The sequence below is a fragment of the Oncorhynchus clarkii genome, chromosome 8 (genome assembly GCF_045791955.1).
Source record: "Oncorhynchus clarkii lewisi isolate Uvic-CL-2024 chromosome 8, UVic_Ocla_1.0, whole genome shotgun sequence".
In the NCBI taxonomy this organism is placed as follows: domain Eukaryota; kingdom Metazoa; phylum Chordata; class Actinopteri; order Salmoniformes; family Salmonidae; genus Oncorhynchus; species Oncorhynchus clarkii.
This window is the reverse complement of record NC_092154.1, coordinates 17,005,543-17,022,054: the sequence shown is the minus strand read 5'-3', so window position 1 is coordinate 17,022,054 and position 16,512 is coordinate 17,005,543. Positions and strand designations below refer to the sequence as shown.

General features: G+C 45.7%; 1 protein-coding gene across 1 annotated transcript in view; it reads left to right on the top strand.

Moving 5' to 3' along the window:
* The window catches only part of LOC139415550 (filamin-A-interacting protein 1-like), a 28,032-nt gene that overhangs the window by 6,224 nt on the left and 5,296 nt on the right, over positions 1-16,512 (top strand). The window contains exons 2-4 of the mRNA XM_071163659.1: positions 6,313-6,591; positions 7,859-8,035; positions 8,315-8,493. Coding sequence (XP_071019760.1) covers positions 6,319-6,591; positions 7,859-8,035; positions 8,315-8,493 — 629 coding nt within the window. The 5' untranslated portion in view covers positions 6,313-6,318. The remainder of the gene's footprint in view (positions 1-6,312; positions 6,592-7,858; positions 8,036-8,314; positions 8,494-16,512) is intronic.

The following is a 16,512-nucleotide window of genomic DNA, read 5'->3' as shown; positions in this document are numbered from 1 at the left end:
AAATTAAATCAGGAAGCACCAGTGACTCAGTCTATAAAAAAGTGGTCAGATGAAGCAGATGCTAAACTACAGGACTGCTTTGCTAGCACAGACTGGAATATGTTCCGGGATTCTACCGATGGCATTGAGGAGTACAACACATCAGTCACTGGCTTTATCAACAAGTGCATCAAGGACGTCGTCCCCACAGTGACTGTACATACATACCCCAACCAGAAGCCATGGATTACAGACAACATTCGCACTGAGCTAAAGGGTTGAGCTGCCACTTTCAAGGAGAAGAACTCTAACCCAGAAGCTTATAAGAAATCCTGCTATGCCCTATGACGAACCATCAAATAGGCAAAGCATCAATACAGGACTAAGATCGAATCGTACTACACCGGCTCTGACGCTTGTTGGATGTGGCAGGGCTTGCAAGCTAGTACAGACTACAAAAGGGAAGCACAGCCGAGAGCTGCCTAGTGACACAAGCCTACCAGACTCGCTTCGAAGCAAGTAACACTGAAACATGCCGGAGAGCATCAGCTGTTCCGGACGACTGTGTGATCACGCTCTCCGCAGCCGATGTGAGTAAGACCTTCAAACAAGTCAACATTCCAAAGGCTGCAGGGCCAGACGGATTACCAGGACGTGTACTCCGAGCATGCGCTGACCAATTGGCAAGTGTCTTCACTGACATTTTCAACCTCTCCCTGTCTGAGTTTGTAATACCAATACCATGTTTCAAGCAGACCACCATAGTTCCTGTTCCCAAGAACACTAAAGTAACCTGCCTAAATGACTACCAACCCGTAGCACTCACGTCTATAGCCATGAAATGCTTTCTAAATCTGGTCATCCTCACATCAACACCATTATCCCAGAAACCCTAGACCCACTCCAATTTGCATACCGCCCCAACCCTCCACACTGCCCTTTCACACCTGGACAAAAGGAACACCTATGTGAGAATGCTATTTATTGACTACAGCTCAGCGTTCAACACCATAGTGCCCTCAAAGCTCATCACTAAGCTAAGGACCCTGGGACTAAACACATCCCTCTGCAAATGGATCCTGGACTTCAAGACAAAGGAGATGATTGTGGACTACAGGAAAAGGAGGACCGTCCCCATTCTCATCGACAGGGCTGTAGTGGAGCAGGTTGAGAGCTTCAAGTTCCTTGGCGTCCACATCCCCAACAAACTAATATGGTCCAAGCACACCAAGACAAGCGTGAAGAGGGCACGACAAAACCTATTCCCCCTCAGGAGACTGAAAAGATTTGTCATGGGTCCTCAGATCCTCAAAAAGGTTTTAAAGCTGCACCATTGAGGGCATCCTTATGGGTTGCATCACTCCCTGGTATGGCAACTGCTTGGCCTTTGACCGCAAGGCACTACAGAGGGTAGTGCATACGGCCCAGTACATCACGAGGCCAAGCTTCCTGCCATCTAGGACCACTATACCAGGCGGTGTCAGAGGAAGGCCCTAAAAATTGTCAAAGACTCCAGCCACCCTAGTCATAGACTGTTCTCTCTGCTACCGCACGGCAAGCGGTACCAGAGCGCCAAGTCTAGGTCCAAGAGGCTCCTAAATAGCTTCTACCCACAAGCCATAAGACTCCTGAACAGCTAATGAAATGGCTACCCAGACTATTTGCATTGCCCCTTTCAAAAAAACTCAGCTTCTGCACCTGCTTCCTAAATCAAGTGTGTACGTTACACTGTTAGTACCTACTTTTACATGGACTAAGTTGGCTGGTCTGGGTGAACGTCCACAAGTAGCCATGATTGCACCAGATACTGCATCAAATCTTACACTGAAACAATACCGCAGAGGAGGCTGGTGGAAGGAGCTGTAGGAGGACGGGCTCATTGTAATGGCTGGATTGGAATAAATGGTGGTTTCCATATATTTGATACCGTGCCATTTATTCCATTCCAGCCATTACAATGAGCCTGTCCTCCTATAGCTCCTCCCAACCAGCCTCCTCTACTATACAGGAACTAAATTAGCCAAAGCATAGATTTCAAATGAGTTGTCTGACAACAGGACTGCCTTGAACCAAACCGCCAACTGCCTTGGCCCACACCGCCAGTCTGTTTCCCAGATTAGCTGCACTGTCCACATGCCCATGGAGGAGTGCGAGTGCGAGAGAAGCCCGGAAGTGCTATCATTATCCACCATTTGTTTCTATGAATAGCAGGGGTCTTTGAATATTAGACGATGCAGCATAAATCTTGAAAAATGTGTGCAGAGAATCATAGGAGCGAATTAGTGAGTTAGCAATTGTGTGATCATATGAGCACTGCAGCCCAGTCTGACAAGCAGCAGCGAAGATTTATTTACAATTGGTGGCTGGTGTGTGTGAGACCTACAGCTGTGGAGTAGAAGTATTGTCATCTGTTTAGAATGCTGATGGCTTATAAAGTGATAGTCTTTTGGAGTTTCCCCTTCTGGGTCCCACTGCACAAGTGGAGGGATGGGGTCCACTATAAATACTTACAGAGAACTTCACCAGCAGACAGCTGTGCATGCCGCCCAGCCCAAGGTCCAGCTCACAAATAGGGGTCTTGCCCTTACTTACCTCCCTCTTTTCATGGGCAGAGAATTCACATACAAATGTAGGATCTTAATTTGAGCCAGTTTGCTACAGCAGAAAAATAATCCTGCAATTATAATGTGGATTATAATTCATGAACATTTTTGTAGGGGTTAAGGGGAAATCAAGTCTGAAATTTCAAAGGGAAAATGAAAAAAATGCCTTTTTAAACCTCAAATACACCACAAGTTTAAAATAGAAGTTTTCATAAAACAGGATGATCAAATTAAGATCCTCCTACATCTGTAGGTCGCATCCCAAATGGCACCCTATTACCAATGGGCCCTGGTCAAAAGTTGTGCACTATGTAGGGAATAGGGTGCCATTTGGGACAGATATAATGGTACGCTGTACCATGAGCGTAAGTGTATATTGGGGACACCAGCCTGGCATGATCACATCCCTATAAGTGGAATACAAGTTGTGACCAACAGCAAATAGTAGTTTTATTTTCTGTTTTAACTTCACTGTTATTGAAGGATGGGCATGAGACAGAGGAGAACATGTACGTTGTAGTGGGTGACTTCATATGGTTTGAAGCAACTTCTGAATAACATCGTAAATATTACCACCCTTTCCCCAGAGCCTGTTCAAGATATTCGATACAGAACCTTTAGGTAAACACCCCAATGCAATATTCTACCTGCTGTCACCCACAGCTTGTCTTAGCTTTATTTTCTTTCCACATTTCTTCATTTTGGTTCAAATCAAACTGACGCTCCATGACTGTACCTGCGAGAACGCTTGGCATCTCCCCTGAAACAATGACTATTAACGCCCAGCTCTAAAGTAGCTGCTACTATTTTGCTGACAAGATTCTCTCAGTCTGAGTCACACACTTCTTTCATCCGAGACTGTGCAAACTTGGGGATGAATTGGCCTAATTGTGTTCTTTCCCTGAGCACCCTCACCGCAGATTATGGATCCCCTGTGTCTGTGTCTGTGTCCAGATGTTGTTAAAAGTCCCCATGAGAACATTCTTCTAGACCATTCTCACTCACTAGGTTGGGTCCCACACCTAATCACAATCAAGAACAGCAATTTAAGAAACAGAAAAGGGGAGCAGTATGAAATGCTATGCACTCTAGGAGTTCAGCAGGAATGACACGGAGCATCACTCAGAGGTGAGAGAGAGTATGTGAGATCACAGAGGAAATACTGTGAATATGCTGCATTTCTGCTATTGATTAAAAGTCTTGAGGTCATACTTAAAACGTGGCTGAGATTACATGAATTACATTTGTTCTCTTGTACAAGCTTTTTTACTGGCCCCATTCTGGGCAGTAGTGGAGCTGGTCAAGAGCTTCAAGTTTCTTGGTGTCCATATCACTAAGGATCTATCATGGTCCACACACACCAACACAGTCATGAAGAGGGCACGACAACGCCTCTTCCCCCTCAGGAGGCTAAAAGGATTTGGCATGGGCCCTCAGAACCTCAAAGTTCTACAGATACACCACTGAGAGCTTCTTGACTAGCTGCATCACCGCTTGGTATGGAAACTGCTTGGCATCGGACCACAAGGTGGTACAGAGGGTAGTGTTTAAGGCCCAGTACATCACTGGGGCTGAGCTCCCTGCCATCCAGGACCTCTATACCAGTCAGAGAAAGGCCCTCTCTGTCTCGCTCTCGCTCCCTCTCCGTCTCGCTCTCGCTCCCTCTCCGTCTCTCTCGCTCCCTCTCCGTCTCTCTCGCTCCCTCTCCGTCTCGCTCTCGCTCCCTCTCCGTCTCGCTCTCGCTCCCTCTCCGTCTCTCTCGCTCCCTCTCCGTCTCGCTCTCTCTCCGTCTCTCTCGCTCCCTCTCCGTCTCGCTCTCGCTCCCTCTCCGTCTCGCTCTCGCTCCCTCTCCGTCTCGCTCTCGCTCCCTCTCGCTCCATCTCTCTCTCGCTCCCTCTCCCTCGCTCCCTCTCCCTCGCTCTCTCTCCCTCGCTCTCTCTCTGTCTCTCTCGCTCCCTCTCTCTCCGTCTCTCTCGCTCCCTCTCCGTCTCTCTCGCTCCCTTTCCGTCTCTCTCGCTCCCTCTCCGTCTCTCTCGCTCCCTCTCTGTTTCCCTCTCGTTCCGTCTTGCTCTCGTTCCGTCTCGCTCTTGTTCCGTCTCGCTCTCGTTCCGTCTCGCTCTCGTTCCGTCTCAGTCTGTCTCGCTCTCGCTCCCTCTCAGTCTCGCTCTCTCTCCCTCTCAGTCTCGCTCCCTCTCAGTCTCGCTCTCGCTCCCTCTCGCTGTCTCGCTCTTGCTCCCTCTCGCTGTCTCGCTCTCTCTCCCTCTCGCTGTCTCGCTCTCTCTCCGTCGCTCTCTCCCCGTCTCTTGCTCCCTCTCCGTCTCTCTCGCTCTCGCTCCATCTCTGTCTCGCTCCGTCTCGCTCCCGTTCCGTCTCGCTCTCTCTCAGTCTCGCTCTCGCTCCCTCTCAGTCTCGCTCTCGCTCCCTCTCAGTCTCGCTCTCGCTCTCTCTCAGTCTCGCTCTCTCTCTCTCGCTCCCTCTGAGCGAGAGCGAGACTGAGAGGGAGCGAGAGCGAGACAGAGGGAGCGAGACTGAGAGGGAGCTCCCTCTCCGTCTCCCGCTCTCTCCCTCTCCGTCTCCCGCTCTCTCCCTCTGTCTCTCTCGCTCCCTCTCCGTCTCTCGCTCTCTCCCTCTCCGTCTCTCTCGCTCTCTCCCTCTCCGTCTCTCTCGCTCCCTCTCCATCTCTCTCGCTCCCTCTCCGTCTCGCTCTCTCGCACTCCCTCTTCGTCTCTCTCGCTCCCTCTTCGTCTCTCTCGCTCCCTCTTTGTCTCTCTCTCCCTCTCTGTCCCTCGCTCTCCGTCTCACTCTCAGTTAATGTCACCTCTCCCAGCTCCCATGAGCCCTCTCTCTTTCCATTTACTGTAACCAGCATCCTCACCTACTGAGCACCAACCGACACCGGACGCCCATGGACGATGAAAAGTAGTTGAAATTTGGTCAGTCCACCCTGGTCTTGATGTTAACATTCACAGACGGACCGGTCTGGGACCAAAACTAAACCTATCATAGACTTAAGTTTCACATGTTTGCATAGCAAAGTACAGTACAGTGAGTAAACCACAATAGAGTACAATACAGTACAGTACTGCACAGCACAGTGATGGAGCACAGTACAGTAACGAAAAGTAGAGTATAGTCTATTGTACTGTACTAAACTCTACTTTACTGAACTATAATCTACTATACTGAACTCTACTGTACTGTTCTGAACCATACTGTTCTCTGCTCTGCTCTGATGTCAAAACTTGCAAAACTTAAGGAGAATGACACTAATATGCATAATTATGCATTTCATGTGTAATACAGATCAGGGCCCCATGATGTAATTCCGTTATCATTATTCCATTACCGGGTGTAAATCCACTTCACTTACTGTAATTCAATAACCATAAGAGATTTTTTGTCATAGCTGACACCCCATTCTTTCTGCAGACATCTTTGAATCTTGAATCTGAGCAGATATTTAAGTCTTTGGAAAACGTGGTCGCATAAAACCCTGAGGGAGATTTTACCATAATTCCGTCATCAAAGTTTGCTCTGCACAGTTCTTCCACTCAATTAGTTTTTGTAAAATTTTCTGTGGAAATTGTTGAAAGTAGTCCTTGTGCATGGAGTTATATGGTTTGTTAAAATTTGATATCAATTGTTTTTGCTTGGCATACATTTTAAAGTAAAAAAAACAGTGACAAAGTGCAATTCCCTGTCGTCCCTGTCGTCCGTTTTCCCCCTGAAGGTGAGAATGCGGTCCAGGAGCAGCACAGCCATGGAGGGCCCAGATGACAGACAGATAAACCGGGTTACCCAGCCCACCAAAGCCTTCACCAAAGAGGAGGAGGAGAACACACTAGAGAAACAGAAAGAGGGGAAGATCCAGACAGTGGAGCCTGGAAAGGTGAAAAGGCCCCAGAGAACCCCAGAAAGCAGCAGAGGACAACAGAATGCAGCATGGGTGACGGACCTCTCTAAGGAGGACTTTCTCCGTCTGCTGGGGGTCATGGAGGGGGAGGTGCAGGTGAGAGATTTGCCACTAACACTGTGCTGCTGTGTGCTAGCTACTGTAACTTCTAACATGACTGTGTCCCAAATGGCGCCCTACTCCCTTGATAGTGCTCTGGTAAAAAATATTTTAAAAAGTAGTGCACTATATAGGGAATAGGGTGGCATTTGGAATGCAATCAGAGTTTCTTCACACTGTGCTGCTGTGTGCTAACTGCTAACATTGTGGTCAGTGGTTTTGGTTATATTTGGCAGGTGGTAACATCTCAGTGTCAATCTTGACATGTTAGTGTAACCAGGAGTCATCCTACTGACTCACTGCTGGGGAGTCAACCTCAGTGTCAGTGGCCATGAACTCTGGTCCCTTGCAACCCTGCCCCACTCTGCAGATCCAGATGAGCAAGAAGCAGAGACCACTAGGGGCTGTCCAGTGTTAAGCCTGCTGCTTAGAGTTCCATTTAGAGTTCCACTTCTAAACAAACCTCCAGGGAGAGAGGGCTGCTGCTGCTGTCACTTCTATCCTCAACCCTCGCTCCATCCAGCTGATTTGTTTAGGTGTGTTGATGACTTTCCAAAGTTGCAACTTGGGGTAAACAACATGCCCTCCTACTACACCGTATGTTTAAATGTAACCCTGAACATGTTGAAATCCAACCCTGAACATGTTGAAATCCAACATGCTCTGAATGTCTGATCAACACTGAAGAATGGTTCATACTATCTAAATGACTAATGATAGTACAGTGGTGTGACGATAAAGAAGGGTATTGTTGTATAACTGGCACATTATATAGTGAACTACTTTTGGCCTCTGGTCAAAAGTTGTGCACTACATAGGGAATAGGGTGCCATTTGAGAAACAGCCTGTGTTATGAAAATTGCATTTGAATGAAAGGAGACACTCAGGGGTCTGACTAGAACAGCGCCACCCTGTGGGGAGAGTTAAGATCACAGTGCTGGAACAAACACCATAAAATCGACTGTTTATTTTCAATAGTTGCCCCACCCTGTGGTCATGTCAATATGATGATCATACTTCCAAATAATTGTATATGGTTTCTCCTGGATATTCTCCAACCATTCTGACAGCTCATAAACCACTTAAAAAAACAAAAACCTCATTCTCTAATCACAATAACAAAGCCACATCTGTCAGTTTGAAGTGGTTTTATTGTCATCTAGAATAAAGAATATCAAAGTAAAAAGAAGGTTATTGTCTTTGTCTCTCTGTTTAAATGGTTCTTAGGTGACCTAACGTGTCCCTCTGCTCCTCGTGTCTGTAGGCCAGAGAGGATATCATCCACATGCTGAAGTCAGAGCGTACCCAACCCGAAGCCCTGGAGGCCCATTACGGCTCAGCTGCCCCAATCAAACCCCTCCAGGCCCTGCAGAGAGACAGCCTACTGACCAACAACACTTCAACGCTAGGGGACGACGTCTACCAGATGCCCATGCAAGAGGTAAGGCAGTGCCACGATAGAAATGTATATCAAAATGAATATAGATGAAATGTAGCTAGCCATTAGCTGTGCTAATAAACAAGTAAATGTTTAATGAATATATTGGATAGATACCAGTGTATAAATGAGTCAGACAAATGGCTCCCTTTTCCACTTCTAAACAATTATGGGCCCTGGTATGGGCACTGGTCAAAAGTAGTGCATTCATTTGGTATTAGGGTGCCATTTGGGACGAAACCATGGTGGTTGTCATTGAAGACCCTCTAATATGTTGATCAGTTGGACCGGCTGGAGGACAAGCATCGCGAGACTTATAGGCGTATGCTGGAGCAGCTGCTGCTAGCTGAGAAGTGTCACCGCCGCACAGTTAACGAGCTGGACAATGAGAAACGCAAACACACCGACTTCATGAACAAGAGTGATGAGTTCACCAACCTACTGGAACAGGAGAGGGAGAGGTGAGGGGAAGTGTGTGTGAGTGTGAGTGAGATTTGCCTGTTCCGATCTCATTCCATGCGAGTACGTACATCATGTTTACTACAGAATTAGTTGTGTGTCACGGGGATGTTGAGAAACAGGACATGATGAGGGATGAAAGAGAAATCAATCTCGGCCATGGTGGGAGAGGGTTGGCGTCACTATCACACCGTCACACACCACAGCCCTCTGCTCTGATGCCATGCTACAGCTCTTCTCTGCCTCTCTCTCACACACACACACACACACACACACGTTTGTTTTCCTATCCTTGTGGGGACCAAACGTTTGATTCCCATTCCAAATTCTATTTTCCCTAACCCTAAACCTAACTTAACTTTAATCCCAAACCTAACCCTTAACATCTAATTCTAACCCATTTCTAACCCTAAACTATAAATCTAAAATAGTTGTTGTTCCTTGTGTGGAACGGCGAAATATCCCAACTTGTCAGAATTTTCCTTGCCTTGCTAGGACTTCTGGTCCCCACATAGATAGTAAAACCAAAAAACACACACAGTCCCCATCAAGCAGGTCTGCCAAAGCAATACCGGACAAAGAGCGAGGGACAAAGCTGTACATGAGACAGAGGCAGCTTCGATGAGCCCTGACGTAGTGTGTAAAGACACCCGAGCAAGTGAACCCCTCAAAGGGCTGAAAAGAGGCCCTAAGGGGTCCTGCAAGGCCCTGGTGATGAGGGCGAAGTCAATGCTCAATAGAGTGATGAATAGACTCAACCAATAAAAAAAATGACACACCAGGACCAGGCAGTGCCACGCTCTCCAACCCTGTTCCTGGTGAACTACCCTCCTGTAGGTTTTCACTCCAACCCTGTTCCTGGAGAACTACCCTCCTGTAGGTTTTCACTCCAACCCTGTTCCTGGAGAGCTACCCTCCTGTAGGTTTTCACTCCAACCCTGTTCCTGGAGAGCTACTCTCCTGTAGGTTTGCACTCCAACCCCCGTTGTAACTAATCTAATTCTCCAGGAACAGGGTTGGAGAGCTACCCTCCTGTAGGTTTTCACTCCAACCCTGTTCCTGGAGAGCTACCCTCCTGTAGGTTCACTCCAACCCCAGTTGTAACTAATCTGATTCTCCAGGAACGGGGTTGGAGAGCTACTCTCCTGTAGGTTTTCACTCCAACCCCAGTTGTAACTAATCTGATTCTCCAGGAACAGGGTTGGAGAGCTACTCTCCTGTAGGTTTTCACTCCAACCCCAGTTGTAACTAATTTGATTCTCCAAGAACAGGGTTGGAGAGCACTGACGTAACCATTGTCAATGAACACACCATATAGAAGAGGTACTGACATAGTGAAATACATGTTGCTATAGCTATGATTCACAGTATTATGGCAATATTACTTAGATTACTTTTCTAATGGCATTGCTGTTATATTAATAACACACCCATTTACCTTTATTATTAACAAGCTGTCATTTCCCATCAAATACACTTATCCTACTGTGAGACCAACTATGTTTTTGGCTATGGCTTTAAAGTAACTGTCCAGTGAAAATCTCACTTTTAAAAGTTCATATTCTGTTAACTCATACCCAAATAATGTTGTTGACCCATCCTATACTCGTATTTGTGGCCAAAGTATAAATTGTTTTTTTTGTTGTTTTTTTTTAAACAGAAAACTTGTATCTGAAACAAACTGTTTAAAAAATACTTGCTATTTCCTCATGGAGGATGATGCCATCCTAAGCTGGCCAATCAGCGGTCTACTCGCATTAATATTTTTTATGACTGGTATACGCCAACACCATTCTGTTATTGGGGTACGCCCACACCATTCCAACACAGAAGAGCTGATTTTTAACATGCTTAATTACCATTTTATGTAAGGAAAACTATTTCACCCATATGGTAATTATAGGTCATATTTCATAGAAATCTGGAAACACTGGACAGTTACTTTAAAACAAGAAGATGTCGATGAGATTTAAAAAATACAATACCAGCATGATGCTCCAAAGCGGTATTTATGAGGCTCATAACAGAGGTGGAATCCAGATGTCAATCTAATCTGGCCCCCAGTAAAGTGCCTCAGTGGTACCCTGTTCCGTATGTAGTGCACTACTTTTGATCAGGGCCTATAGGGCTCCAGTAAAGGTAGTGCACTATGTAAGGAATATGGTGCCATTTGGGATGTAGACTTAAAGACCTGCAAGTCAGGACAGAACCACTGACATCATCACCTATGTAAAAAGGGGAATTTGGGATACCTAGTCAGTTGCACAACTGAATGCATTAAACTAAAATCAGTAATCTGAGTAATGTGATAAGACCCAGAGCAGGGATCTGTCTATCTGATAATGCATGGTCATGAATGGCCCCTCACCATCAGAACACTACAGTGCTACTCCAGGTGTAAAACACTCCCCAATGGAAAGAACTCATGCCTCACTGAACCGTTTACCCACAACATGAAAATATGGTAGTGTTTTGACAGTGGATTGCATGCTTATTGACCAGTGGGCTTATGTAAGGAACTGATGGTTGGCTGTTCCTATTTGAGGAACAAATTGTGTTGTATATGTCTTCTTCTATGAGAAAAAAGCTGCCCTGCGTTTCCAAATAAACGCTGTGTACACAAATAATTTCAGTCAATTATAATTTTCTATAATGAATGACCTTAATTATTTAATTGCCTCTTGTTCATATGTTTTTCACATGTTGTTCGTTATATTTCCGTACATGCAAATACATACATGCTCCTTCAGTAGTGCACTGGCTTCTCACAAGTCTTCTCACGAAAGCATGTGAAGCGTCCGAACGGTTTTGGACATACCCCTCTCTGGAAAGATGAGAATCTTATGAGCACAATCTGCTCTACAACCCCCACAAGTGCCACGAGACTCGTCTGAAAGTAACCCCGGTAGAGGGCCGAAAAATATATGGTAGTGACTAGGGCATTTCCACGTAAAAGGGGGTCTTTTTTTTACCCCCCTTTTCCGTGCACCTGGCGAACTGGTTAGCGTGCACTGCGCCCGGCCCGCCGCAGGAGTCGCTAGTGCACGATGAGACAAGGATATCCCTACCAGCCAAACCCTCCCTAACCCGGACGATGCTAGGCCAATTGTGCGTCGCCCCATGGACCTCCCGGTCGCGGCCGGATGCGACAGAGCCTGGGCTCGAATCCAGAGTCTCTGCTGGCACAGCTAGCACTGCACCACCCGGGAGGCCCTAAGGTATACATCTTTTTTGAGGGCTCATTAAATCTCTCAGATAAAGGACAGACACTTCAAAACTTACTTCCTTTTGATAAAAAAATGTATATCTGTTTTTGCATGTATGAATCGGTTATTAAAATGCTTTTCTATGGGCTAATAAGTGTTTGATCAAATAATATATACCTGTAGTTTTTATTTCTGCAGGGTTTCTAAAAATTGAAAATCAAATAGCTAAATTATAATTGGTATGACCATCTTAAAACAATTCCTTCCATATGTTAGCTGAGTAGAAACCCAACCTCGGGCCCTTAGACTCTAGGTGGATACAATAGGCATTTCTTTAGTAAAAAGACAGGTGCTGCTGATAATACTGCAATCGTCGTCGAGGCAGAGGACATGTATGTGTAGTCGATGTATCTGATGCTGTCTGGCCAAAAAGATTATGGCATGTCATACTTCATATAGGGCTACATATAGTAAGACAGAGGGGGCGCTGTTTCGCTTGCTTGGATGCTGTCTTCGGTGAGAACATGCAACAATTGCAAAGGAGTTACAGTTCACATAAGGAAATCAGTCAACTGAAATAAATAAATGAGGCCCTAATCAATGGATTTCACATGACTGGGAATACAGATATGCATTGGTTGGTCCCAGATACTTTAACAAAATGAGGTGATGTCGTCAGATGAACAGCACAACAATGGCCTTCAGGATCTCATCACAGTATCTCATTCAAAAGTGCATTCAAATTAACATAGATAAAATGCAGTTGTGGTATGGGCAATTGTGCCCATACCATAACCCCACCGCCACCATGGTGTACTCTGTTCACAACGTTGATTCAGTGTAGTTTCAGTCACTTGCTAATTAAAGGAAAGTTGACGGGTGCACAGTGCACTGTTCGGATGCTGGAATTATTTTGGATGAATGTGACAAGGACATTTTTTTAAGTGATTTGTTTGACAATCAGATAAAAACATCATGACTGTTTGTGTTCATGGCACGTTAAAAGGTAATATATTATTTATTTTTTTACAGTTAAATGACATGTCTTTACTATAAATCCTGAGGGGTCCTCAGACTGGCCTCTGCCTGGGGCCTCCAAATCACTAAGTCCACCACTGCAGTGGTGAGATGTTTCTATCTCTGTTTGTGAGAAATAGACAAGAGGATGTTACCCACTCTGCCAGACAGTAAATGCCAGACACCGACGCTTCCCGGCATACACTCTGTGTTTTTCAGACATACAGCCCCGCGTCCAGAATGGCACCCTATTCGCTACATAGTGCACTAATTTTGACCAGAGCCTTATGGGCCCTAGTTAAAAGTAGTGCACTATATAAGGAACAAGGTGCTATTTGGGACACATCCAGTCTTTCCATGGACCCAATACACATCTGCATAGTCAGGTAGGGCTTCACATTACTTAATGATTTTGAGGAATGCCCTTGAAATCCTAGTACCCCACCTGTGCTCTACCTGAGAACGGCCTTGTTTTTCTGAGTTGAGGACATGTAGAGTGGTTGGTTCAGTGAACTAGTGAACAAATTCACAGAGATTTCAAGGTCTGTTGGACGTAGCGTGGAGAAGACAGCCCATGACTTCAGAGTCTAATTACCTTGTTGAAAACAGCCAACATGCTAGCAGACACCCATAGACTTCCAGTCACTGTGCTTACGCTAGTTAGCATTGGCCCACGAAACTATGTCAAACTTCCTTCATACTGGACATAAAAGTGTTATCCACAAGTTGATTTGACTTAGTTAAAGGGCCTCAAAATCCCAAAGTATTCCTTTAAGCAGGCTGATAACAACAAGCTGACCAACAACCATACATTTAGTTAAAGCCTTTAGCTAGGTTTATATGAGTGGAGTCTTAGAGGGAGTGTTAAATATATGACATGTTTAAATAATACATTTGAGGGGTTTTATATTCCTATTTGGTTTGAGTGGGTCACATTTAGCAACATGGGAAATGACAGACTAGTGACTTCTGCACAATTCAAATGCATGAAAATGATTATACTCCATCTCCAAACATGTTGTCACCTCAACATCATTACTCATTTGGCGAGCAGATGTCCATCTCTGGTTTTCTCTCAGTCTCGAGTTTTGAAAGATTTTGTAAAGCAGCATGTGCTTTGTGTGTGGGAGTCTGTGTACTGCAAACTAGATACTTACATGCTCTTGTCTTGTGCTCTCTGACGCACAGATTTGCAGTTGCCCCGTCAACCACCACCCCTCACAGTTGACCCTTCCCCTCCGCGCCTCCCCCATCAACCCCCACCCCTCCCCGATGACCCTTCCCCTCCGCGCCTCCCCCATCAACCCCCACCCCTCACCGATGATCCTTACCCTCCGCGCCTCCCCCGTCAACCCCCTCCCCCGCTCTCTCAGCACCGTGTGATAACACATTCCTCCCAGCTGCAGTCATCTCAGACATTCACTCACTGTAGGTGATGTCATAGACTGGACAACCCTGAGCACCTGTGATAGGATGCAGGTCAGTGCACACACAGAGACAGAGAGAGAGACATCTGCTCCACTCTGGTGGAACCTCTACCACCACTCCTTTTCTATCAGGTCTTCTGTCAGTAGTTATTCTTACAAGAAGATAGATATGTTTTCCCTACATTAAAATATAGTGATATGGCCGTCTCTGTTTTCCAAATGTGTTACTTTAAACTGAAACAAAAAAATCAGACAAGATGATACGCTCCCAGAGGAAAACATTCTCCCTGAGTAGAGGGATTTTTTTCAAATGTGACTTCTTCCTTTCTGTTCAAAGTTTTTTTTTTTAATAGTAATCGTTATCTTAATTGGTGTGTCATTAGTTTCGTCTCTCCTGTGTGCTTGGCTTTGGCCACAGACATGTGGTATGGGAGGTTTGGACCTTCTCTGCTAGACGTCACTGATAGGCCTCTGTCAACAGAATTCCTATGAATAGCCCTGACCACCAGGAAACACACTGGTCATCTGATAAAGGATGTATTCATAATGCCATGAAACACTACCATCACCACTGAGAATGGTGGAATCCAGGAGGTATCTTGTAGCACAACAATATTAGTCATAAGTAGTGCACTATAAAGGGAATAGGGTGACATTTGGAACGCAAACGTGGTCTCCTCAGTAAGATTTTCTGCATACCTTGAAGTAGCCTTGTTGTATAATTCCTCTCTCCTGAAATGCAGTGGTAGCTAATGGTAAATATTTGTGGTGAGTCATGCAACAGTTAATTCCTCTATTTCCCTTAATCTGGAGCCTTTTCTCCTCAACAGCTGCCAGGCAGATTGTGTTGAAGGCCACCCTGGACCTCGTGACGCAGGTTTTAGGATTCATATGACGAGTGACATCGTCTGTGTGATATTTGCATGATTCCATTTTAACAAGACTCCAAGTGTTGCTCCCCAACCAGGAACTGTAGTGTGGGTGAGAGATCCTGTATGTGCTTTAATGGTGAGAGCATTGCAGTGCTGCAAATATCTGCAACCTTCCTGCGACAGACTAGCGTTCTAGGGGTGTATTTATTCATTAAGCTTCCTTACAGTACAGAAACAAGAGCTTGGCCCATATGGCAGGAGTCTTTCTGGTCTACTTTTATCCCACCTTGGGATTCGGCATCTATTAATTACACTGTGTACTATGGATGTAGTAGTAGCATCCTACACAGATAGACATTTTGATTTTGTTCTACCACTTTGCTTCCCTTTGCATTCAAGGGACAGAAGATAATGAACTAGAGGGTCTGGCACTAGTGTGACATTGTTCTCCCCGAAACAAAACTTTCCCCTTGTTTCTATGGAAACACGGTTGGCCGCAAGAAGGACAAGAGACAATTGGGTCAGGCAAGACACCAGCTAGTATATGAGAAGTGGAAAGACACTACTAACTTAGTATCACTTTACCTCTGGTCTAAAAGGCTGCTGCAAATCTACTGTATTTCTCACAAATACAATTCCCCCTCTCTGTTGGAGGAGAGAGAAAGAAAAGAAAGAGGGGAACAGGAAAGATAGTGTGAAAAGCCTCCCCCCTGGCTTGAACTCCTCCTCTGTGGCCAAACAAGGGCAGCACCATTCTGTGCCATGAATGGGAGGAGGGATGACATCACCACCCGCAAGTGGAGCAGGGCTAGTTTTACACAACATTCACCTTTCATTGTCCATTGATGACATGTTTGGAATGTGATGGCTAAGTCCCTGTGGAGTGGGGGCCCTCTCATGACCCTGTGAGAGAGAGCCGCTGCCTGCCTGCATACAGCTCAGCTCCTGCACTATCCAAAACACACTAGGCATGGACCTACCTGCTATGCATCCCTCCTGACTAGCAGTCGGTAAGTCTGATAGCTTAAGCTGTTGAAACTTTGAGAAAACAGCGAAATCTGGCTGCGATCATTGTTGTTAGACCGGCTCCTGGTGGATTTGGGTAATGTGCCATGCAGGGAGAATGTTTGTAATACAAAGTAACAGGCTTCAACCAAGGACAATGATGTGCAGGACTCACTCCTGATTATAATGTGTTTCTAGTGTGTCTACCATATGGATGGGGACCTGTTGCAGTCAGCAGACTCTCTCTATAGCACTTGGACAGAGAGACTCCCGCAGAGATTAGTTAAACATCTACTAACATTATTCCGTTAAGGTTCACTCGGTGGCCCTAGGTTGGCAGTGTGCCACATTAAGGACACTGGTTGTGTTTTTACAGTTTAGGTAGCATATCTCTGATGTTGTGGTCCTTTGCTCTGTGTGAAGGGCAGAGTTACCCCTGTTGAGGAGAATCACATGAGGGTTCAGGCTTCTAATCTGCCCTCCTGTTGTTCCCT